Source organism: Mustela nigripes, chromosome 3, assembly GCF_022355385.1.
Source record: "Mustela nigripes isolate SB6536 chromosome 3, MUSNIG.SB6536, whole genome shotgun sequence".
Taxonomy (NCBI): Eukaryota; Metazoa; Chordata; class Mammalia; order Carnivora; family Mustelidae; genus Mustela; species Mustela nigripes.
In genome coordinates this window covers 25,069,846-25,094,028 of record NC_081559.1, presented here as the reverse complement: position 1 = coordinate 25,094,028, position 24,183 = coordinate 25,069,846, and the positions used below count along the sequence as shown (strand labels likewise).

Genomic DNA, 24,183 nt, shown 5'->3' with positions numbered 1-24,183 from the left:
TGTGGTTTAAAAAAAAAAAAAAAAACCTTAAAAGAACTGTTAAGTAATTCACCAGTCATTTCATTTAGTAAATAGTTACCAGACCTTACTATATGTCTGCAAGTATTGTTGTAGAGTGAGAGAATAATACTAAAGAAGTTCAACTGTTAGCCTTAAGGAGATTAGCCTTAAGATTCAGTGGTGAAAAAAAAAAAAAATTAAAAAAAAAAAAAGATTCAGTGGTGAAAAGAAAACACATACGTAAACAAAAGATGTAGTGTTTGAGTTGTTTAAAAAGGAAGGATAGAAAGTAGAAATGAGAAGAGTGCTGAGTGAGTAGCATATTAGCAGTGGGTTTCAGAGAAGATTGGGTAAAGAGAAAACAGAATCATAAAGAAATGTATATACCATTGACCCAGGTACTCCATTTCTAGGATACTTTTCCTACAAATATGCTCATATACATGCAGAATTATGTATGTATAAAATCATCCGTCATAGCAGCCATTCTTAATAGTAAAGGAATGAAAACAAACTAAATGTCCTCCATGTAAGGATTGGTTTGATAAATTATGTGTTTTTTTCATATGTGAAACACTGTGCAGTCATCAGACTGATACAGTTCTGTATGTAATATTTGGGGTTACTGCTAATATTATTAAGTGAAAAATCTAGTTTCAGAACTTTGTGAATTGTTTATTACCACTTGGGTTAGAAAAGAACTATAATTTATACGTACATAAGCACTGACTATCTCTAATTATGGGTGCCTTGCTGAAGAGAACTGTACAGGAAAACTTACTTTTCACTATATATTCTCACTATATATTCTTCAGTACCTTTTTAATGCATTGATGTGCATGTATCACGAATGGAAAAATAAAACTTAAGATAAAAATAATGAAAAGAATGACAAGAGCAAAGATCAAGCAAAAAACTCTTGGCTTGTATTTGAGAAATGAATAATACAGTGTGATTAGAACATAGAATAAATGTAATGAACTAGTAGGAACTTAAGCAAGTGGCCAGAAGACTATGGAATCTATTAGATACTTGGCTAAAGAGATGATTTGGACTTTGTTCAACAAACAAATAGTTGTCCAATAAAGGTTTTGACCAGAAAGCAACCTGATCAAATGGTGGTTTAGGGGGTGTGATTCTGTGGATGTCCTGCAGATTAGAATGGAAGAGTCAGAGATATTGGAGCAGTTTGAGATTCATGAATAATTTAGGTGAGAAAGAGTGAAAGCCTCTGATGGTAATAGAAATAGACAGAACATGATTGATGACTTGATGTTAGAGGCATTTCCAGTGTTAGGACACTGACACGAGTGGATTTTAGAATGGGGAAGATTCAGAGAAAACATCGCAGTTGAAATCTCTGGGGATATCATTAAAAGAAGCAGGTACATTGGGTGGAAGATCTGATTGATTTGTTGGGTTTTTAAATTTTGTTTGATTTGATTTGCTTCAGTATATGCTAGGCAAGATGTTGATGTGGGTTTGAGACTTAATTAGTTTTTAGGGCCGATAACCTTAACTAGATCCTAGGTAAGACTTTCACAGGAAACAGAACATAGAGGAACATTCATGTCAGTGATGATAAAAGAAGAAATAAAAAGGATTTCTTTTAAGAAGGTGATAATTGATCATGGACTTATAAGTGTTGGGTCTTATTAATGACTTCGGTTCTCTCTTTTAGGAGGTAACTTTCCCCTTGTTACTAAAATTAGATTCTGAATTGTAACAGTGGATCTGAAAGCATTTAAGGCATGGAAAGCAGAAGCTGTTTTCCGAATACCATATTGGATATGGTGAATGGCATCCATGCTAATTTTAACTTATTTAAGTAGCATAATGCGTAACAAATTTAAAACAAACCTAGTGTGTGATTGCACACTTTTAGTGAAGTGAGAACCTATTAAAATATGTGAGAATTGAGCAGTGCCGTTCAGAATCACTGATGCAGAATCACTGGGTCCATTTTTTAGACTCTTCTTTAGAAAATTTAATTCTTCACCCATAATGGAGACAATAGATGAAGATGAAGATGTGCGGGCTGAGAGATTCCGAGTAGAGAATGGCACAGGTGACTTTGACCTGGTCCAGCTCCATCGTCTCACAAAGACCTACCAGCTTATCCACAAAAAGATCATAGCTGTAAACAACATCAGCATCGGGATACCCGCTGGGGAGGTGAGGAGCACTGCTTCGTTCTGAACGGCCCTTTATATTGGTATATTAAGTGACAAAAATATTCTTTTCTGGAAATTATTTTTTCTAGAAAAATACTCAGGAAGTTACCCCCTGAGTATTTTGATGGATTCTGTTTATAAAATTTACACACATCCATGTGTTACTTACCCTCTAAATCTTCCCTCTTAACAGAAAGGAGTCACCACACCCTAAGTCCTAAGCCCCATCCCAAGCTGCTGTCCTCCCTGGGGTGGTTTTCCAATCACAATGTCTGTGTGGGGTGCTGTCTTCAACTTGTAGTTTTCAGCCATTTATGAAAAACAGCATAAAGAGACCAGTGTCCAGAAGCAAGGTCCTAGAACTGCATCCATATTTATTCTTGCTGTTTTTATAGAGAAAATATTGGGGCACCTGTGTGGCTCAGTTGGTTAAGCATCGGACTCTTGATTTTGGCTCAGATCATGATCTCAGGGTCATGGGATTGAGCCCCACATAAAACTCAACGTCAGTGTGGAGTCTGCTTGAGATTCTCTCTCCCCCTCTTCCTCTGCCCCTCCTCTCTTGTTCACTCTCTTATAAATAACTAAATATTCAAAGGCAAAAAAAAAAAAAAAAAAGAAATACTAAGTCAGCTTTGAAAGGAGAAAGAGAATGTGAGCATTTTCCTTAGTTTTTGAGCGGAGCTGCAAACCAAATGCATCAAATCTATTCAACAGCATAAAATTATTCCTTCAGCGGCTTATTCAGTAAAGTTGTGATTTTGTGTGAATAATGTGAAATCTATAAATATAATTACTTTGTGAAGTTAGCATATCTTACTTGTGGAATGTTTTGTCATGTCACCCAGATAATATAATAAAAGATAATGTATAAAATAAGTCATAAGTATATATACAAACGTTCAGATGGTTAAAGGAAAAAAGATATTTAAGTAACCATTTGTTTTAAAAGAGAAAAAGTTTCATCAAATACCAACGGAACACTACAATATCCATGAATAATTCCAATGATGTATTTTTCTTTGTAATTTATTTCACCCAGGGAGAAAGAGAAAAGGATATAATAGTAACATGTCTTTGGTTTGGATTAGGATGTATCTATGTTTTTTTCTTTGCTCTCCCAAACTAGTGCTTTGGCCTTCTTGGGGTGAATGGAGCAGGAAAGACAACTATCTTCAAGATGCTGACAGGAGACATAATTCCTTCAAGTGGAAATATTCTGATAAGAAATAAAACTGGGTATGAAAAACCATGGCTTCACCTTACTGAGCACAACATAATAACATGAAAAAAATAATTAAATGAACTCTTTGTTATTTTTGTAGTCACATAATTAAATCCTTAGGGGAAAAATAGCTATTCTAGGAGGTGGGAATTTATAAGTTTTAAGTGTGATATGGTCGTGGGATATTCTACCTTTTTTTATTAGAATCACCAATCCCTGTGACCAAAAAGACCTGCCTTCCCCATATTGGGGGACGAGCAGGGCCATGCCTTTTGAAACTCTGTGTCTTTTCTTCTCTCAACTCAGGTCCCTGGGTCATGTTGACTCACACAGCTCCCTCGTTGGATACTGCCCTCAGGAGGATGCCTTAGACGACCTGGTATCTGTGGAAGAACACCTGTATTTCTACGCCAGGATACATGGAATTCCAGAACAAGACATCAAAGAAGTGAGTAGAAGTTTGAAAACTAGTTCCTTCGAAAACCACGACTGTTTTCGCTCCCCATCCCCTACTCTTGCAACTGAGTGAGACCTGGAAAACTGTGGCATTTTCCTGCTGTCACGGACCACTGAGGCAGTCTTCCCTTCGTTGTGAATATCCGACAAGACGCCTGCGAACCCAGTTGCAGAAGCTCCTGACCTGTATTTGCTCAGAACTATCCAGTAAAGGATCACACTTGCCAGAGGCTCAGGGCTGAGCCGTGGTTGGTGATGTCTGCACACCCTCCTGTGTTTAGATAAGTTCTGAAACGGGATTCCCCAAAAACTGCCCACGTAAAAGCGAATAGCTTCCATTTTGATTTTTTTAAATGTGATTTTGTACTTCAGTGCCATCATTTGACTTTTTACTGGAATGGCTGACTCTTGGGACAGTTTCCTCTATTTCTGCCACCCTGAGGACCTGTTGAAGTCCTCCTAGGATTCCACTCTTTGCCAGAGCTGTTTAGCTACAGAAATAGCCCACGAGCCCATGACTCCTAAGTTAATGCACTGCAGTTTTGATACTGGGTCAGTTTTAAATAGACATCAAGGCTTTGTGACAATTTGCCCCCTCCGTAAGAAGAAAGATGAAACAAAGAGGACAGTCTGTGAGAAACCTGCCTTGTGAAGGGTAGAATTCAGCTCTTTCAGCTCTTTCAAGTTGTATATAGAAATCCTGCAGAAAGTCCAGTCCAATTGTAAATACGCAACACACATTTGGGTGGGGGGAATCCCATTTAAAAATGAGCCTCCACAGAATTGTTTTTATCTCTTTAAGACATTATTAATTTTTAGGTGGACCTTTAAAAGTAAAAACAAAATAAGGTGGGTTTAAATGTTTGAATTGTTTTCAGTATGTATTTCTTCATTATAGAACTTTCTTTCACAATTATCTTTTCTCCCTGCAGTGCTGTTAGGGTTTTGGCAGCAGAAGGTCAACAACGTAACTCCTCTTTTCCTCCCACAGACTGTTCATAAACTCCTGAGGAGACTTCACCTGATGCCCTATAAGGACAGAGCTACCTCTTTGTGCAGTTACGGCACAAAAAGAAAATTATCCACCGCACTGGCCTTGATAGGGAAACCTTCCATTCTCCTGCTGGTAAGAAGATCGTTGTGGAAAAGGGGACTGCATGATTAGACCCACATACCCAATAGTGTGTGTAACATTTTATTGTCATCGTTGCCATAAATCTTTACTGAGGTCTCCCTTTGTGCTGGTTATTTTGCAAAACATCTTACATATACCACCTCATTAAGGGAATTTATTTTTTTAAGGATTTTATTTCTTATGTCAGAGAGAGAAAGAGAGAGAGCGTGCATGCGCACAAGCAGGGGTGGGGCTGCAGGCAGAGGGAGAGGCAGGCTCCCTACTGAGCAGGGAGCCCGATACAGGACTTGATCCCACGACCCTGGGACCATGACTTGAGGTGAAGGCAGACGCTTAACCGACTGAGCCACCCAGGTGCCCTTATTAAGGGAATCTATATCAGCAAAGAGCTATGGCTAGTCCATTTCAGAAGAAATACTTGTTATGGGAACAGGAAGTAGCCAGAACAAATTCAGGATATTCTAATAAGTAGTTATGGAATACAGAACAGTTTGATCGCCCATTATTGAAGAAATCTGTTGTTAGTAACTCATGAGGTGAACCAACATATTTTCCAACTTCTCCTAAAACGGAAAGACAGAGTTTAGGGCAATATGTTGTGCTAAAATTTCATTTCCCTGTTACTTAAAAATATGTGTTACCTAGTTTGGGATTGACAGTATGCCTCTTTAATTTATTTGAATTCTTTGATGCAAGAAATGCATTCCACGTTTATATTTTGGTTAAGAGTTGGAAAATTTAATTCATCACCTGGAATACAAATTACCCATAGGCGTGATGGATAGGGCTCCCTGCTCTTCAGGCCAGATGCTGGGAAGGGGCCTATTTTTGAGAAATGAACCTGCGCTTATTTTGGAAGATGCACTACATTTAAGGAACTCTGAACTTCAGAAGAGTTTTGACTGTATGCAATACAAATTCAATTATAAATCACCACATTATTCCAGGGATTAAGTCCTACAGAGGACCCCATCATTTAAACCGCCCAGCTAAGTGATGTGCAACCTGCCTTTCCGTAGTACCGGTTTATAATGTGTTACATCCCTTCCCATCAATGCTTATGGTGGAATTTTATTTTCTAAGTGTCCCTTAACTTGAACAAAACAATCCTTAGGCACTTCTGTGAAAGAATAGATGTAAAGTATTTAAAATGTTTAAAATTGCTAGGCAAATGTTGCGTATTAATGAGCTAAGCTGAAGTACAGGCTATGCAAGAAAGCTGTCATATTTTCTGTCATACGCTTTTACCCTATATGCTCTCATCTTCAAGAATAGGAGCAGTGACAGGATATCCTTTCCTGTTTCCCCAGATCAACACTCATTCCTTTAGCCTCTTACTATAAAGACAAGCCTCAGATAATCCTATGTACATACTCTCCACTGAGAAAACAGACCTCTTAATTATGACCTAATCTTGTTCTCTAATTTGTTAATTTAATCATCTCTTACAATCTATTATTGCTTATTTAGCAATCCATTTGTCATCTATTTTGAATTTTGTGTCTGAACAATTTTCCAAAACATCATTTATCTTAAAATATAATTTGTATTTTCTACATGGAAATTTCTGCAAATATTATTTTTATTCCTCCAAAGAGGATTCAATTTCAATTAATAACATAGAATTTAAAATATACCTCAAAATAAATACATTATATGTTGATAAAAATAAAAAATTAAGTAAATTTTTTTTAAAAAGTTCAGAAAGAAATAAAATAAAATAAGATATACCTCAAACATACTAACTGAAAAATCAAAAATTGTGTTCTGTGAGCAGCATATGCTCTATTATCACACAAAGCCACAGTTCTGCTCTCAGGAGCAAGGTAGCAATCTTGTTGATGTAGCTTCAGATACATCTGTGACAATGTAGTATTAAATGCAGAAACCCCACTTTGTCAGTAATTGATGCAGATTTTTTTCCCAAAGAAATACGAGACAAGTGTAAAGTAACAGGGTGTCAACCTCACTGAAACACTTTTTTAAAACAGATTGACAATTCTAAATGATTAATTTTGAGGTTTTTGACAGCAGCAGAAAGAAGCCTATTAAGTATAAAACAAGTTTGTCACAGGACTTCGCAAAGTGATTTCTGTTCTAGGCAAGTGAGACGCAGTGATTCATGTAAAGAACCTCATCAAAAATTAATTAATTTGATAAATTTTTCTTGTAACTTTCTATTAAGGACGAGCCAAGCTCTGGGATGGATCCTAAGTCGAAACGGCATCTCTGGAAGATCATTTCAGAAGAAGTGCAGAATAAGTGTTCCGTCATCCTCACGTCTCACAGGTAAACTGAGGGTGGGAACCCGAGGGCCAGTGACAGGATTCTAGGAGGAGAGATGGGAAGAGAGAATCCCAGAGAATACCCACTGTGCCTGGGTAACGAAGCCACAGTTGGGTTAAAGTAATTTATGTTGTTGTCATGGGAGCAACTCAGGCAGGTTTCACGTGAGAATCCAGTTCCCGTGGTAGGGGGTTAGGGCCTAAGCGATCTGTGTACAAACAGTTTCTCTTAGGGTGCCTGGTGGCTCAGTCTAGTGACTGTCCCATTCTTGGTTTGGACTCTGGTTATGATCTCATGGGTCTTGAGATCAAGCCCCTCCTCAGCAGAGTCTGCTTGTGGATTCTCTCCGTCTGCTCCTCCGGTCACGTATGTGCGCCACCACAAGCACACATGCGCGCTCTCTCTCTAAAACAAATGAATAAATCTTTAAAAAAGGAAATTTAAAAATAAAAAGTAAAAACAAATTTCTTTTAAGAGGAACTTAAACTCTTACTCCCTGTTGCATAAAGTTCATCATCCTTAGCCTTCCTATGGAAGGCCTTTTATTGTCTGGCCTCATCTAAATTTCCCATCTTCTTTTTTCCTGTGACACCCCCCACATACACATTCAGTCAATCTAAATGACTTAGTGGTTCCACAGACACTTACTACTCTTCCCTATCACCACACCCTGTCCCTGCCTGGCTTTCGACCTGAAATGTTTTTTTGTTTTTGTTTTTGTTTGTTTGTTTTCCTGAAATGGTTATTTGACAAAATCTGAGTTCTGATCTCCCAGACCTCCTCCATGAAGTGGATCCTTCCAATCAATTCAGTAAAAAAGCTACTGAAGCATTTTGTCTGTGTCTGCCTTGTAAGGTTAGCCTTGTATTAAAGTCATCCTTTCACTTCAATGATCATATAGTAGAAAAAGTTCTAGATTTTTTTTATTATTAAGAGTCACATTGATATCCTAGCTTTGCCCAGCACGCTATATGTTCTGAAGCCAGTCTTTTAATTTCCATTCATTTTTGTATGAAGTGGAGTGGATTTGTACCAGTTGTCATAGTTCTTGCAATGAGGGATTATATAATCAAGTAGAGGTTAACTAGTTATAAATAAGAAAGCATAAGAGCCAACTGAATATGGAGTATGAAGTGTCATGAAAAAAAGCTCAGGATTATTTTGGAAACATTTCTCAGGGATTGTAGGTCTTGAGCCTAAGCTTGAAAGAGGTTGAAAGAAATACCGTGTTTGATGAGAGGGCATTCCAGGTGAGCGAGATGGCTTCAAGCTGGAGAATAAAGAGTAATAGACCCTAGGTGAAGACATTTAATTTATATTTTAAAATGTATTTTTTGTGTCCTTCAAGGGAAAGGACATTTTAAAGCACTAAAATAGTATTTCTGAGGTGCCGTAATGAAACATTTGAACTTACGCTTACGAGCACTTTTCTGTGCCCGGCATTCTGATGTGGTTCTGTCTTTCAGCATGGAAGAATGTGAAGCTCTCTGCACCAGGTTGGCCATTATGGTGAATGGAAGGTTCCAGTGTATTGGGTCTTTGCAGCATATAAAGAGCCGGTGAGAGGCACCCGGGCGGCTCGGTCTGTTAAGCTTCCGAGTCTTGGTTTCAGCTCTGGTTGTGATCTCAGGGTCCCGAGACGGAGCCCCACCCTGGGCTCTGCACTCAGCAGGGCGTCTGGTGGAGTGGCTTTCTCCCTCTCCCTCTGCCCCTTCCCACAGTGCTTGCTCTCTCTCTTGCTCTAAAATAAACAATTTAAGTCTTTAAAAAAAAAAAAAAAAAAGCAAGTGAAGAACTATTGTGTTGTTTGTTTTAACATACAGTGTGGGGAAATCACTCTACCAGTACTGTCCTAACCTTTGAGGATTGCTTCACAGCTTGTCTGTGACAAGAAACAAAATGGGAAGAAAAAGTTGATCTCCAACTCACCTGAAAGTTAAATTATCTTACTAAAAGGTCTTAAAAAGAAAAAAAAAACTACAATACAAATACTCTCAGAAAGGAGTTTTCTAAGAATTTACTTGATAACAAGTTAGGCCTTGACAAGTACAGAAAAGCATAGATTTTTATCTTGCGTGTTCATGTACCATGTGCACAGGCTTTTAGTAAGCTGTTTAACATTTTTACTGCATTCAGAACCTTTTAATCAATAATACTTTGGGGAAATGTATACAGATATCATATTACCAAATTAAAATTAAATTAATATTTTATATTTGCCAGAGTACATATGCACCTATACATGTCCATGCTAATCTCCAAACTTCAGGGTGTTACTTTATACCTTTATCTGTACAAGTTGGCTTCTTATGAAATAGTATGAGCCAAGATAAGTAAGAAAAAAGGATGAAAGAGACATTATATGTTGTTCTCACAGAGTCTGTTGTGACTTGTTTATAAAATCTATACTTGGGGAAACAGTTAGCTAACATAATAAATCATCATTCATTTTTAAAACCCCAGTGACTTGGGACACCAAATCTCCAATGACTTGCCTTTTTAAGACCTTGTTAGTTTTAAATTAGAAAGTATTTAACCCCGGATACTGACAATAGATGCCAGTTCATTGATGTCAATGAAAGCCAGGTTTTTATCTTTGCTTTCTAATGCAGCTTTTGTCCAAGGAGTGTGACTTTGTATAGTGGTAGAACTAAATAAAAAATCATGGCAGTGCACTATTGCCAGTTGCAACACACCTTGAACTTTAACGGCAAAATGGCAGTCTTTATTTAAGAAAGAGGCTATAATGGTCAGCTTGGGTCCTGTTTCATTACCTAGAATTCCAGGGGAGTTATTTCAGCAAAATGTAACTCATACCACATTTTGCACTTTCTCTTTCTAGTTTTGGACGAGGATTTACTGTCAAGGTTCACTTGAAGAATACCAAAGTGAGCATGGAGGCCCTCACAAGGTTTATGCAACTGCACTTTCCGAAAACATACTTAAAAGTAAGTAGGAAATTGTCCTGCCTTTAGGTCTTGATTGGTTTTGATAGTCATAATCTAATATGGATACTTGCTATTTTCAAGTTGAGTGTAACTTTATTATTAACTGTAATATATTTATTAGTTCAAGATACATAAGATATTCTGAAACACAGTATGAACAAATAGAATCTTTAAATTAATTATAAGATTTTATAGCTATTTAAAAATAATGAACTCCTGGGGTACCTGGCTGGCTCTGTCTGTAGAATGTATGACTCTTGATCTCAGGGTCTGTGAGTTCAAGCCCCACGTTGGGTGTAGGGCTTACATTAAAATACATATATACATACATACATACCTACATAACATATATACATAAATGAAGTGTAGTCCTTTTATGTATCTTTATTTCTTCCTCACAAAGATTTTATGACCATACTATTAGTTTTAGAGTTGTATATATAACTAGTTTATGAATTATATATGTTAAGGAACTGAGGGATGACAGATACTGTATGATCAAGGACATTTCTTATTTTTAAAAAATGTAAAATTCCAGAATGTCATAGCTAGAGAATATTATCTTCTTGTTCCTCTCATTTGGAAGACAAGCCCACAATGGTTTGAACAGAACTGCTTGGAAATCAAGTTCTTCTTAGCTGAAATGTTGTTCACTTAATTTCATCATATATATATATATATATATATATATATATATATTCATAGGATGGACAGGCACAGATATGTGTATATATCTCACATAGCATATACTTAAAATAAATGCATGGGACAAAAAAAGCTGTCTTTATAATATCTTTTATGTACAGATAGTTTGTACAAGATGATTATAGCAAGTGAATGTTTTCAAATGAAATCAGGTGGTGGGAGCACCTGGGAAGTTCAGTCGGTTAAGTGTGAGACTTTGGCTCAGGGTCCTGGGGTCTAGCCCCATGTTGGGCTCCTGTTCAGCAAGGAGCCTGCTTCTTCCTCTGCCCCCCTCCCCACGTGTTTTCTCTCTTTCTCAAATAAATAAGTAAAATATTTAATAAAATAAAAATAAAAGACATCAGGTGAGGAACGGTGGAAAAAAATTTAAAGGCTTGGGCAACGATCCAGCTCTGCCTGTGTGTTTTCCAGCAAGACATTTAAAGTCTCTGAACTTCCTCTTTCTCCTTTATGAAATAGGAATAATAACATCTACCTCACAAGACTGGTGTGAGGAGCAGATGATAAAATGCCCACAAAGCTACTTCGTAAACTACAAGACACCATATTAATGTGCCATGATTGTAGAGAGCAAAAGAGAGTACATATTTTAAAACCATTCTTTTACCTCTATAGAATACCTTTGCCTCGACCTCCCAAACCTCATCTGACTTCTCCAGGAAATAATAGCTTTTATGATTCTTATCAAAGTCCATTTTCTACCATATAAATTAAAATTAAATTTAAAAATTAAAGGATACTTCGCCTTACACAAATCACTGTAGTGCTTTTTCTTTTGGTTAGTTTCCAGGTCGAAACCAGTGTTTGCTCATTGAGTGATGAGATTCCATTCATGTTGGTGTGTTCTGGGACCAGGGCTACACAGAGCAAATGCAGTGATCATAAAAGTCTCAGGTCTCTCTTGACAGACCATTCTCTGCAAGTTGGGTGGAGGTTTCTAGATCTCTAGAAGAGAAGTAGCAAGAGCAGCAGTTGGGGAGTAAATAAGTAAGAAAGTCCTAATGTGGCGACAGGTGTGATGCACCCACGGGTCAATAGGAGGGGTTAGGCAGAGAGCAAAGGAGTAAGAAAAAGAGAGGTTTCCAACCACAGAAGTCTTGAATACCAGGTGAAATTCACAGTCTTGATCTGACCCATATAGGTTGCAGGGGTAGATGCTGGAGTAAGAACATATCTTGATCAGAGAGTGCCCCAGAAAGATTATCCTAGCTGCTGTGTGCCAGAACGTGTGACGGTACGCAGGCTCTAGGCCACAGAGGACACTGTGGCAGTCGCTCAGATACGGAGGGGTGAGGATGGGATTAACACTGATGGTGCAGACAGAGAGGAATGGTTTAAATGTGATCCGCGTTTTAGAGGAGAAGCAAATAGGATATGGTAACTGAGTAAACATGTAGAAAAGCAGGATGTTAAATATGCTCCAAGGAAACAAGAATAGATTACTAAGTAGATGGTGATACTATGGTCTAAATAAAGACATTGGGAAGAATTTTAGGGTGAGTTAAGAAAGAACATGGCGTATTTTTTTTAAAGATTTTATTCATTTGAGAGAGAGCTGGCACAAGTGGGCATGCGCAGGTGGGGGGAGGGGCCGAGGGAGAAGAAGAGACTCCCCACTGAGCAGGCAGTCCAGTGTGGGGCTCCATCCCAGCACCCCGAAATCATGACCTGAGCCAGAAGGCAGACAGTTAAATGGCTGAGCCACCCAAGCACCCTGAATGTGGCGTATTTTAATGAGACTTTTCCTACACAGTGCTTATGAAATCTAGCTTTTTAGCCAGTATAAATTGAACAGTTAATCCCTAGCCTTTTAGAAAGGTCTACATCAAAACAAAAAAAATTTTTTTTCTAAATGTGATCTCTGAAAAAAACCTTATATGAGGGGAGCATAATCAGACATCTAAAATACCATTTTACAGTATTTTTCCTAGGAAGACTATAAGGACTTTATAAGTGCATAGGAATATAGAATACTTTGGAATTGTCGCTAGGTGTTTAATTTGTTTTCTTCTTGGTATTTGTAGAACTTTTCATCTCGTCTTCGCAGGTTGTTAGTTGCAAAACATAGCCATCCTTTACACTGCCTCATCACTGTCAGTGGAAGGAATTTCAGTGTTAGCTCTTGGGCGACTTCTGTGGTCACCTCAGTATGATCAGACATAGCAGAATAAATGTTTCCCTTTCGTCCCCACAGGATCAGCACCTCAGCATGCTAGAGTATCATGTGCCAGTCACAGCAGGAGGGGTAGCAAACATTTTTGATCTGCTGGAAACCAACAAGACTGCTTTAAATATCACAAATTTCTTAGTGAGCCAGACTACCCTGGAAGAGGTGAGTGGGATACCATGATCCGTACGCATAATGTCATTTATTAATTATGACACATTCTGGTTATTTCTTTTTAATAACATTCATTTTATTTGTAATTGAAACAGTATCTAAACTTGCACCTGAAAAACTTACCTTAATTTATGTTTAACTGCATTTTGGGATGTTCAAAAAAAGTGTGAAAAGCATTAACGGTTTTTTAATGGAGAAAAGAAGATTTTTCCCTTCTATAAGACATTTATATCCATTTGGTTATATGAATATGTAAAGCAACGAACCTGTAAAACAAATAGATATTAACACTTTCCTCACTTTCTCCTTGTTAGGTTTCTTTTTCTGCCCCCACCCCTTGGTAGGTTTCTTAAATAATATTATTAATTGTCTTCCTGGGTTAGCATAGGATGGGGGTTTCTAGAGGGAGTTCAGTGCCAGACCTGTAGATTTGCTAGATTCAGGCAACCAAAGTGGTAAATGCAGAATTTTTTTTGTTTCACTCACATCGTCTGTCTTAATTACTCTGTATTCGATAACTAGAGGCTTTATGGATTGTCTTTTATCATCTTCGCAGCGTGTTAATTTTGTACAGCTCAACCAACCTGGTATATAAAACATTTAATAGCATCTATCGTCACAACAGGTCTAAACGTTAGGCCTCAGGGACCTCTAAGAGCTGCATTTTATGGACAATTTTTTATGGGGGCTTTGAGCAATTGTGGCTTTACTGACCCAGAAAATTTAGCCTTTGACTTAAAATCAACTACCGGGACCATGTCTGACACAAAGTAGACTCTCAGTTTCTAGAGCAATCTATGATAGACTTAATGATTTTAAACCAAGTAATAAAGGTCTGTCTGTTAAATAATTGGCTTACTGAGCATAATGTGGGCTCTCTATACAAATTTTATTTTAGTGCATTAACTCTTGAAACTAGTGAAATTTCTCTCAATGTTATCATATAAACATTTGATAATGGCTTGGCTTGGGCTCCTGGATTATACTTGATAGAGATATTAATGTAAATCTTACAAATACAGATATGTGGTTATAGATATTTAATTATTGCTTTAGATTTATATTATGCTTATAATTGTAGATATAGGTTTTATTTTCAAACCCCAGTTAAATTATTTTTAAAGATTTTATTCATTTATTTGACACAGAGAGAGAGAGAGAGATCACAAGTAGGCTGAGAGGCAGGCCGAGAGAGAGGGGAAGTAGGCTCCCTGCTGAGCAGAGAGCCAGCAGGCTCAATCCCTGGACCCTGAGATCATGACCTGAGCTGAAGGCAGAGGGTTAACCCAGTGAGCTGACCAGGTGTGCCAAATTTTTTAAGGCTTTATTTATTTAATTTTGAGAGGGAGAAAGCATGAGAAGGGGGAAGGGCAGAAGGGGGAGGAACAAGCAGGTCCTGCACCAAGCACAGAGTCTGATATGAGACTTGACCCCAAGACCCTGAGATCACAACCTGAGCTGAAATCAAGAGTGGGACATTTAACCAACTGACCCATCTAGGCAGCACCTCCCACCCCAGTTAAATTTAAATATCTAAAAGAATACTAGTGAGAATATATATTTCTCTATGGACATATGCCTATAATATCTAGTTTTCTTCTTTTTTTTCTCTTTCACTGTGTGTGTGTGGTGTGTTATTTCTTCCTTTGGCTTACCAAGCACTAATGACTTTATTTTCCTTGGAAAAAATCAGGTTTTCATCAACTTTGCCAAAGACCAAAAGTCCTATGAAACTGCTGACACCAGTAGCCAAGGTTCCACCATAAGTGTTGACACACAGGATGACCGGCTGGAGCCGTAGTCCAGCCAGCAGAGTCAAGCTCAGCAAATGGCCAATGGCTTCATTGTAATGAAGAACCACAGAAGATACTGCTTCCTCAAACTATCTTACTTTTAAAGTATTACCCTGTATGGAAGGTACAGTTGTGTAAGACTAACAAGTATCTAACTGTAAGTGGAGAGATTTTTCCCTAAAGCCAGTGAATGTTGTTGCTACTGTAATGAATTTTGGTAAACTCAGTACTCTGGGAGTGCTCGTGCACATGTTGGTGGTTACAAGGCAAAGTTAAATGTCTTAATTTATTACTTTTAATAAAAAGCTTAAAAGGCATGGTTATTAGTAGCTGAAAAGTAAGAATGGAGGAGAAAAGTAAGATAGTTTGGGGTAGATAGAATTGGGAGAATAAACAAAATAATTTATTTCCAGAAAACAGCAAAACTAGCATCATCACAGAGTAACGACAGTAAGCAGTGGGCACGATGTCTGCAGTGTACGTGGTGTGTCATTTTCAGTACCTGTAAATATGTGAGAATATGCTGAATCCCAAAAAAGTGCCTTTCCACAAGAATGCCATAGGAAGGCAGTTTACCCTGGTGGTAAACAGAATTTAGATGTATTCCTGCCAGGCCTTAACACTAGTAAGGCACTGAGCAGAGCGAGAAGCTTCTTGTTCTTCACAGGAAATGGATATGTTGGCTGAACAGATCCAAATCCTAAAAACTGATAGAAAATTCATGCTGCTGGCAGGCAACATTTTTTTAATCTTGTACAGAAACCCTCATTTTGTGGGTCTCTCTGCAGAGAGAATAGGGAGGTAAATTTCAACTAATCACCCAGCTGACCCAGAATCATGCATATGGCTATAGGATAGACTTCATAATAATGCCAAATTATATGGCCCTCAGGGAAGGTGGTGTGTGTGTGTGTGTGTGTGTGTGTGTGTGTGTGTCTGTGTGTATACACATGTATACACATTTTCCAGGTTTGGCAAGATTGCATTAGTTTCAAAAACAAATAAATGCAAAGTTTAGAAAAAAATAATTCATGGGAGTCATTTTATTTGTTAGAGAAGATTCAGGAACCTAAAAATTGCAGTCATGTCACCTACAATGTCCCACGTGATCAGGTCCCTGTTCACCACTCTACCTTCATCCCTCTCTTTCTTTTCTTCCTCTTTAGGATATAGCCTTGCTGGGTTCTTTACAGCTTTTCCAGTGCACCAAACCACTTCCCATCTCCAGACCCACTACTTGAAATGTTCTTCCCTCCTGTTTGTCACTGAACTATGCTAACAGTCTTGAAAAATGTTATTCTCTCTCACAGAAGCTTTCCTTTTCTACCTCCTCAGTTTAAGTCCAGTCCCTCTGTTTTAATACTGTGCTTTATTGTACCTCCTACTTTTCTGTCAAATGCATCCTAATTTATAATATATCCAGACTAAAAATACACATCTTAACAGATGGCAATAGCATTTCTCTTAGGATAGAAAAAGCCTGTATTTAGTATAATATGTACATAAGGCTTTTGGAGTAGAAGTTGTAACTCTGAGAGCATGGTTGTCTTCAGGAGCCCAAATGACAAAAAAGGTGGTCAGGCTCCATAATAATTAAAAGAATTTGTTTATTGTATGTTGTGTTGTTAATTGTGATGAGGGTGGGTGGTTGGTCGATTGCCTGCTTGTTTCTGAGCAATGGTGGGAAGGGAAGCAAAGGGTAAGGAGAGAAGTGGAGGAAGGAGAAAGCAGGCAAAGATTAGTACTAAAGAGAGATGAAAGTCCAGTGAGAAGGTGGAGTGGTGGAGTGGACTTTTAAAACCATGAATATCCAGATATATTTTCACAGTCTCACTATGCAACTGTACTATGAGCTGCCCTCATGATTTCTAAATCTCCATTAAAGTCAGCCACACTTGCAAATGAGTGTCAAGTAAAATTTGAGGAAGGGATGGGTGGATGTCTTCTTTGAAAGAAGTGAAGAATAAAATCCTGCAATATATTAAAAAAATCATTCATCACAATCAAATGAGATTTATTCCTGGGATGCAAGGGTGGTTCAATATTCACAAGTCAGTTAACATGATATATCATATCAGTAAAGGAAAGGATAAAAACCATATGATCATTTCAAGATTCAGAAAAAGCATTTGAAAAAGTACAACATCCCTTCATGATAAAAGCCCTCAACAAGGTGGATTTAGAGGTAATACATCTCAACATAATAGAAGCCATATATGAAAAACTCACAGGGAACAGTATGTTCAATGGGGGAAAACTGAAAGCTTTCCCCCGAAGGTCAAGAACAAATCAAGGATGTCCACTCTCACCTCTTTTATTCAACATAGTACTGGAAGGCCTAGCCTCAGGATTCAGACAGCAAAAGAAATAAAAGGCACCCAAATTGGTAATGAAGAAGTAAATCTCTCACTATTTGTAGACATGATAGTATATATATAGGAAACCTGAAGACTCCACCGAAAAACTACTAGAACTGATAAATGAATTCAGTAAAGTCATAGGATACAAAATCAATATGCAGAAATCTGTTGCATTTCCATACACTAATAATGAAGCAGCAGAAAGAGAAATTAAGAAAACAATCTCATTTACAGTTGCACCAAAAATAATACACACCTAGGAATAAAAGAGGTGAAAGACCTGTATTTTAAAAACTATAAAACACTGATGAAAGAAAATGAAGGTGAAACAAGGAAATGGAAAGACATTCCATACTCATGGATTAGAAGAACAAATATTGTTAAAATGTCTGTACCACCTAAAGCAATTTACACATTTAATGCAATCCCTATCAAAATACCAACAGCATTTTTCACAGAACTGGAACAAACAATCCTAAAATTTATATGGAACCACAAAAGACTCTGAATAGCTAAAGCAATTTTGAAAAAGAAAAGTGAAGGGGCACCTGGGTGGCTCAGTGGGTTAGGCCTCTGCCTTCGGCTCAAGTCATGATCTCAGAATCCTGGGATTGAACCCCACATCGGGCCCTCTGCTCAGCGGGGAGCCTGCTTCCCCTCCCCCCCGCCTACCTCTTTGCCTACTTGTGATCTCTCTCTTTCTCTGTCAAATAAATAAAAATATTTAAAAAAAAAAAAAAGGAAGAGTGAAGCTGAAGGGATTATAATTTCAGACTTCAAGTTATACTACCAAGTTGTAGTAACCAAAATGATCACAAAAACAGACACAAAAATGTCTTGTCACAAAAACACATAGATCAATAGAATAGAGTTGAAAACCCAGAAATAAACCCACAATTACACAGTCAATTAATCTTTGACAGAGCAGGAAAGAATATCCAATGGAAAAAAGATAGTCTCTTCAACAAATGTTGCTGAGAAGACTGGACAGCTATATGCAAAAGAGTGAAACCAGACCACTTTCTTACACCATACACAAAAATAAACTCAAGATGGAGTAAGTACCTAAATGTGAGACCTGAAAGCATAAAAATCCTAAAAAAGAGCAGAGGCAGTAATATCTCGGACATTCACCATAGTGACATTTTTCTAAATATGTCTCCTGAGGCAAGGGAAATAAAAGCAAAAATAAATTATTGGGACCACATCAAAATAAAAAGCTTCTACACAGCAAAGGAAACAATCAACAAAATTAAAAGGCAGCCTCCTAAATGAACAAAGGATTTGCAAATGATGTATCAAATAAAGGGTTAGTATCCAAAATATATAAAGAACTTCTACTACTCAACACCAAAAAAAACAAAAAAACAAAACCAGTTTAAAAATGGGCTGAAGACATGAACAGACAGTTCTCCAAAAAAGACATTCGGGTGGCCAACAGACACATGAAAAGATGTTCAGCTTCACTGATCATCAGGGAAATGCAAATCAAAACCACAATAAACTATCACCTCACACCTGACAGTATGTCTAAAGTCAAAAGCTCAAGAAACAAGGAGTGTTGACAAGGATGTGGAAAATTCCTGGTACAATGTTGGTGGGAATGCAAACTGGTGCAGCCACTGTGGAAAACAGTATGGAGGTTCCTCAAAATGTTCAAAATGGAACTACCCTACAATCCAGGAAACACACTACTGGGTATTTACCAAAAAAATACTAAAATACTAATTTGAAGAGATACGCATACCCTTATGTTTATAGCAGCATTATTTAGAATGGCCAAATTATGGAAGCAGCCCATGTCCATCAATAGATGAATAGATAAAGGAATTGTGGTATATATGTGCAATGGACTATTACTAAGCCATAAAAAGGAACAGAATCTTGCCATTTGCAACAACATGGAGAGACTTAGAGAGTATAATGCTAAGTGAACAAAGAGAAAGAAAAATACTATATGATTTCAATTATATGTGGAATTTAAGAAACAAATGGGCAAAGAAAAAAAAAAAGACCAAGACAAACCAAGAAATAGAATCTTAGTTACAAAGAACTAACTGCTGGTTACCAGACGGAAGGTGAGTGGAGATATGGGTGAAATAGGTGGTGGGGATTAAGGAGCACATGTGTTGTGATGAGCACTGGGTGATGTATGGAAGTGTTGAATCATTATACTGTACACCTGAAACTAATAAAACACTGCATGTTAATTATATTGGAATTAAATTTTTTTTTTAAATGTGCAAAATGGTGACAGCTTGAATATGCAGAGTGGAGCTTCTGACCCCACAGGTGATGGATCTGGGGGTGGGTCCCAGTCAATATTATCTACCTCTCCATAGGCAGGGAAGCCTCATCTACCCTCTATATTGCAGTCATTGCACTTTATTTGAATGTTCCCTTCGTATTTCCCTCGCTAGACATGAAGCTCTGTGAGGACAGAAAATCTATTTTGATCTTCCTAACTTTCCCACCCCCGCCACACAATGAGTATTTGTGGTACTCAACAAATATCTGTTGGTTAAATGAATAAATGAATGAGAAATAACAAAGCTGGCATGATTGGTAAGAAAAACAAGCATCCTTTTTCAGTATAAATCTCTGAAATGCAGTGAAGTTTCCCATGGGGTAATTTATTCATGGAGAAGAAAAAGGAAATATGATGTTTATTCCAGACTAGATACTACAGTGAATCCACTGACATGGGAGGATTTTGGTACCTTTTTAGGAATCAGAATTCTGATGCTTTACGGCATAAGAGTTTCATGACATTTTTCCATATAAGTAAGGTATATACATGAAAAAGTGTTTGAATCCACATCCCTTTGGATTTCTTTGCAGTAGCAAAAATGTTTTGAGAATTCCCAGTTCTCGGAGGACCTCCTCCACTCTGGATAACATGAGCAGAATCTGCTTTTTTATATGCATTATGTGAATTACTTCTGAGGATTGTGGCCGTCTTCAGTTCACCTATGAAACCTGATTCTTGTAATACTAAAATAGTTGGTACAAAATCCGAAGAATATAAAAATGGTATGTACAACTACTTTCTCCAACAATGCTCTCTGTCTGAATGATGGATCCATTCTCCTCAGAGATAATCCAGAACTCCAATAGCAGGCGTCCTGGGCCAGGGTGGGGGTGACAGAGCGGGTTTGCATTCTCTTACTCCCACAGGATTTCGGGAGCCTGCTTGCTTCATCAATGTAAGCTTCTCAATGCAGTTTTTAAATACAATAAGGCAAGATGAAAGTGGCAAAAGTGGCAAAGGCAAAAGTGAATGATACTATTTCCTTTGACATCATTTGCTAGGAAATTAATCCCATTCTTCCCTTGCTTATAAACCCAGACTGGTTTTCTGTCATCTGTAAAATGAAATGCAGACTCTTTAACCAATCTTCAAAGTATTTCATGATCCAGCTCCCAACGCTTCCATGTCTCCATGTAGACCGTGCTCCCACGTCAATGCGTTTCTTGCTGTTTTCTATTAAGTTAGACCCTTGCTTGGTGCTATGGCACTTTGCTCATACTACTTTCTTCTTGGAAGACCTCTGCCCTGTCCCCATTTAACTTTTATCTAGAAACTTCTCTTCATCTTAGTTACTACTCTTCTCTTGTATTTTATTTTCAAGGAAATCTGCCCAGAAAGCCTCAGGCTGAGTTAATTGTTCCATCTCTGCTACAAAAGCATTTTGTGCAGGGCTCTGTGGGAAGCTATCCTGGGTTGCCTTCCTCTTCCTACTACACTCCTAAGTTCCTTGGAGCGGTGAACTCCATTCCTTCATCCTTGTATCGCCCACATCCAGAACAGTATCCACATATTGTTGCTCAGTAACTCTCTGAAAGACCAAAGAAGTCCATGTCAGTTTAGAAATATTTTCGTAGTTTTTGTTCTAGTTTTTTTGTAATTATATTTGTTTTTTAATTTCAGAAGAGTATCCATGAAAATTTAAAGTTAACTGCTGGGGGAAAACGTGCAGATGGCATGTTTTAAACTAAAATGTTGATCCCACATAAAGCATACCTCAATAAAATGCCAAGCATTGGACATACTCTTACTTTATTAGCAGTATTGCCTAATACATCATTTGCCCAATGATATTAAAATAAAACTACTTGGGGCACCTGGGTGGCTCAGTGGGTTAAGCCTCTGCCTTCAGCTCAGGTCATGATCTCAGGGTCCTGGGATCAAGCCCCACATTGAGCTCTGCTCAGCGGGGAGCCTGCTCCCCCGCTCCCACCGCCACCTACTTGTGATCTCTGTCAAATAAATAAACAAAAATCTAAAATAAAATAAAACTACTGTTTAAAATCAAATAGTTCTACCCAGATAGAGTGATTTTTTAATAACCCTCATTACAAAGTGGAAAAACCAAACTAAGTAAAATAACCACTTACTGACAGTTGTTTCGTGTGAAACACTGGGTCAGGTGCGCCATATTTATTATTTAATTATTTAATTATTTAATTATTTAATTCTGACAGCATCCTTTCAACTGTCCCCTTTCCATTGACAAGGACACTAGAGATTAGGAAGGTCATTACCTATACTGGAATGATACAGCAACAAAGAAAATTTGACTCCAGGGTTTTATATTCTGACAGAAAAGAAAGGAAGAGAAAGAAAGAAAAGAAAAGAAGGGAAGAAGGAAGGGAGGGAGAGAGAAGGAAGGAAGGGGAAAGAAAAAGCAAAGGAAAGAAAAGAAAAAAGAAAAGATTGACTATGCTGACTTAGATACATAAGTACACCAATCATTTAGGTATGCTATATTTATGTCTTTGTTGACCTGGAAAGTGAACTGGCCCTGGGGGCCCTAATTACAGTTCCTTTGACTACTGCAACTCAGATCTCCAACATGAATGAAAAGACTCTGTCCCTGAATCTCCTTTTCCCCCCAGCAACCCTCCCGAAAAACCCTAGCGTTCAATTCTGCCTCCTCTGAAATTCCTCACAAAGAAATCCAACCCTGTCAACTAGACATACAAAGATTTACTAATCGTTGACATTTATTTTAACTTAAGAGTTTGCTTGGTACTTAATGGGATTTTGCTGTTGTTTTCAATATAGCAGATAATTTTGGTATTTGATTTATTTGATATTTCCCCATCTTATGTCTGTTTTTCATTTTTATGTTTTATTATTCCATTCAAAGGGAAAAAGAATCTCACAGTGTAAGGTAGCCAGCACTATGAAATGGTATATGCCTTAAATTACAATTCATGTCCAAAGTGGCTCTTTTGACACCGCAGAACAGATTTTCAATTCTTGTTACCTGGAACCCATTGAGAAGTCTCTAGGAAAAGAAAGCCTCTCAAACTACTGCTCTTGACAACTCAGAATCCTCAAAGACAAAAGCTCCAATAACCAGTCCAAAAGAAATACTCAGTACTACTGAGGTTTTCTTTTCCTTTGTCTGAAACAATTCAGCCAGTAAGTGAAGATATTAGTTAATTAAATATTATTGGACTAAAAAATTGGAAGCAAGACACCTCAAGCAATGCACATGGCAGTTCAAGAATGAGATAAATGGAATGTCCTTGCAAAGGAAAACTTCAGATATAACTCCAGATTTAAATACTATAAATTTGTCATATTCTTTAGTGAGAACACTTAAAGTCAGCTAAAAACACACATTAACTAAGCTAAAAATTTTCCTTTCTACACTAACCTTTAAGAACTCATCTGATCCCTTTTTAGGTTAAGATTCAGAAGTATTCTCCCATTACAGAGGTCTTCCCAAAACCCTTCCTTGATAATGAAACCAAAGTATGGCACATCTTATTAAATAATGTATCTTTATTAAAAAGGAAGCTTATAAATGATCTTAACAAGTATGACCTGTCTAACATATCAAGATTCCTCCTTGAATAGAGAGAGGATCTATAATACAACCTACATGTATGAAGTGTATTATCTATTGAGTACAGAGAGTTAAGCATTTTTTAATTAATAGTAGTAGTCTGTTGCAAATCTGAGAGAAAAGACTGTCACAGTATAGGGGACCTTGTAAGATGGCCCCCATTTATCCTCACCTGTTCTCGTGTTCATGCGCCATCGTTCTTACTTGAGTGTGCCTAGGACCTGTGACCTGCTTCTGACCAATAAGAGTATGGCAAAGGTGATTATGTCGCACGAGACTATAACAGGAGACTCTCTCTCTTTTCCTGGCTTCGATGAAATAAGAGGCCAGATTGAGGCCGTCTTGGGGCATTTCTGGCAGCCTCTGGCCAACCACTGACAAGGAGCTGAAGGCAGACTCCAGCTAGCAAGGATGAGAAGGCTGCTAACAATCACCTGAGTTTGGAGAGAGGTTCTTCTTTCATTAAGCATGCAGATGAAAAACAGCCCTGGCCAGCACTTGAATTGAAGCCTTGTTGAAAACATTCTTCCTTCAAATAATCTTTCCCAAAGTTACTCACTACTCATTAAGTATGCCATTAATGATCCTATTCACCCTGGTCTTCAGGATGATTTTTCTTCCTGTTTCTCTGCTGAAGATAGTAACTCCTTGCCTAACTCTGTCCATACCTAAATCATGTTGTAAGTTACAGAAGGTCATCCTTTGAACCCATCCATATTTTATCAGCCACTGATGGACTGATCTCAGTTTAATAATAGTTACAGTTATATTACAAGGTATATAATTTCATTTTTTTATAATGCAACCTTGTATGTATAAAATCACCTGAACTCACAGCATTCCCATAAAGTGTTTTAACTCAGTGAGGAAATAGGATCGAAGCAATTAAATAACTCACT

General features: G+C 37.7%; 1 protein-coding gene across 1 annotated transcript in view; it reads left to right on the top strand.

Moving 5' to 3' along the window:
* ABCA12 (ATP binding cassette subfamily A member 12) overlaps positions 1-15,163 on the top strand; it is a 165,845-nt gene extending 150,682 nt beyond the window's left edge. The window contains exons 45-53 of the mRNA XM_059392669.1: positions 1,971-2,175; positions 3,304-3,413; positions 3,706-3,847; positions 4,847-4,981; positions 7,176-7,279; positions 8,743-8,835; positions 10,119-10,224; positions 13,124-13,261; positions 14,964-15,163. Coding sequence (XP_059248652.1) covers positions 1,971-2,175; positions 3,304-3,413; positions 3,706-3,847; positions 4,847-4,981; positions 7,176-7,279; positions 8,743-8,835; positions 10,119-10,224; positions 13,124-13,261; positions 14,964-15,071 — 1,141 coding nt within the window. The 3' untranslated portion in view covers positions 15,072-15,163. The remainder of the gene's footprint in view (positions 1-1,970; positions 2,176-3,303; positions 3,414-3,705; positions 3,848-4,846; positions 4,982-7,175; positions 7,280-8,742; positions 8,836-10,118; positions 10,225-13,123; positions 13,262-14,963) is intronic.
* The last annotated feature ends 9,020 nt before the right edge of the window (positions 15,164-24,183 follow it).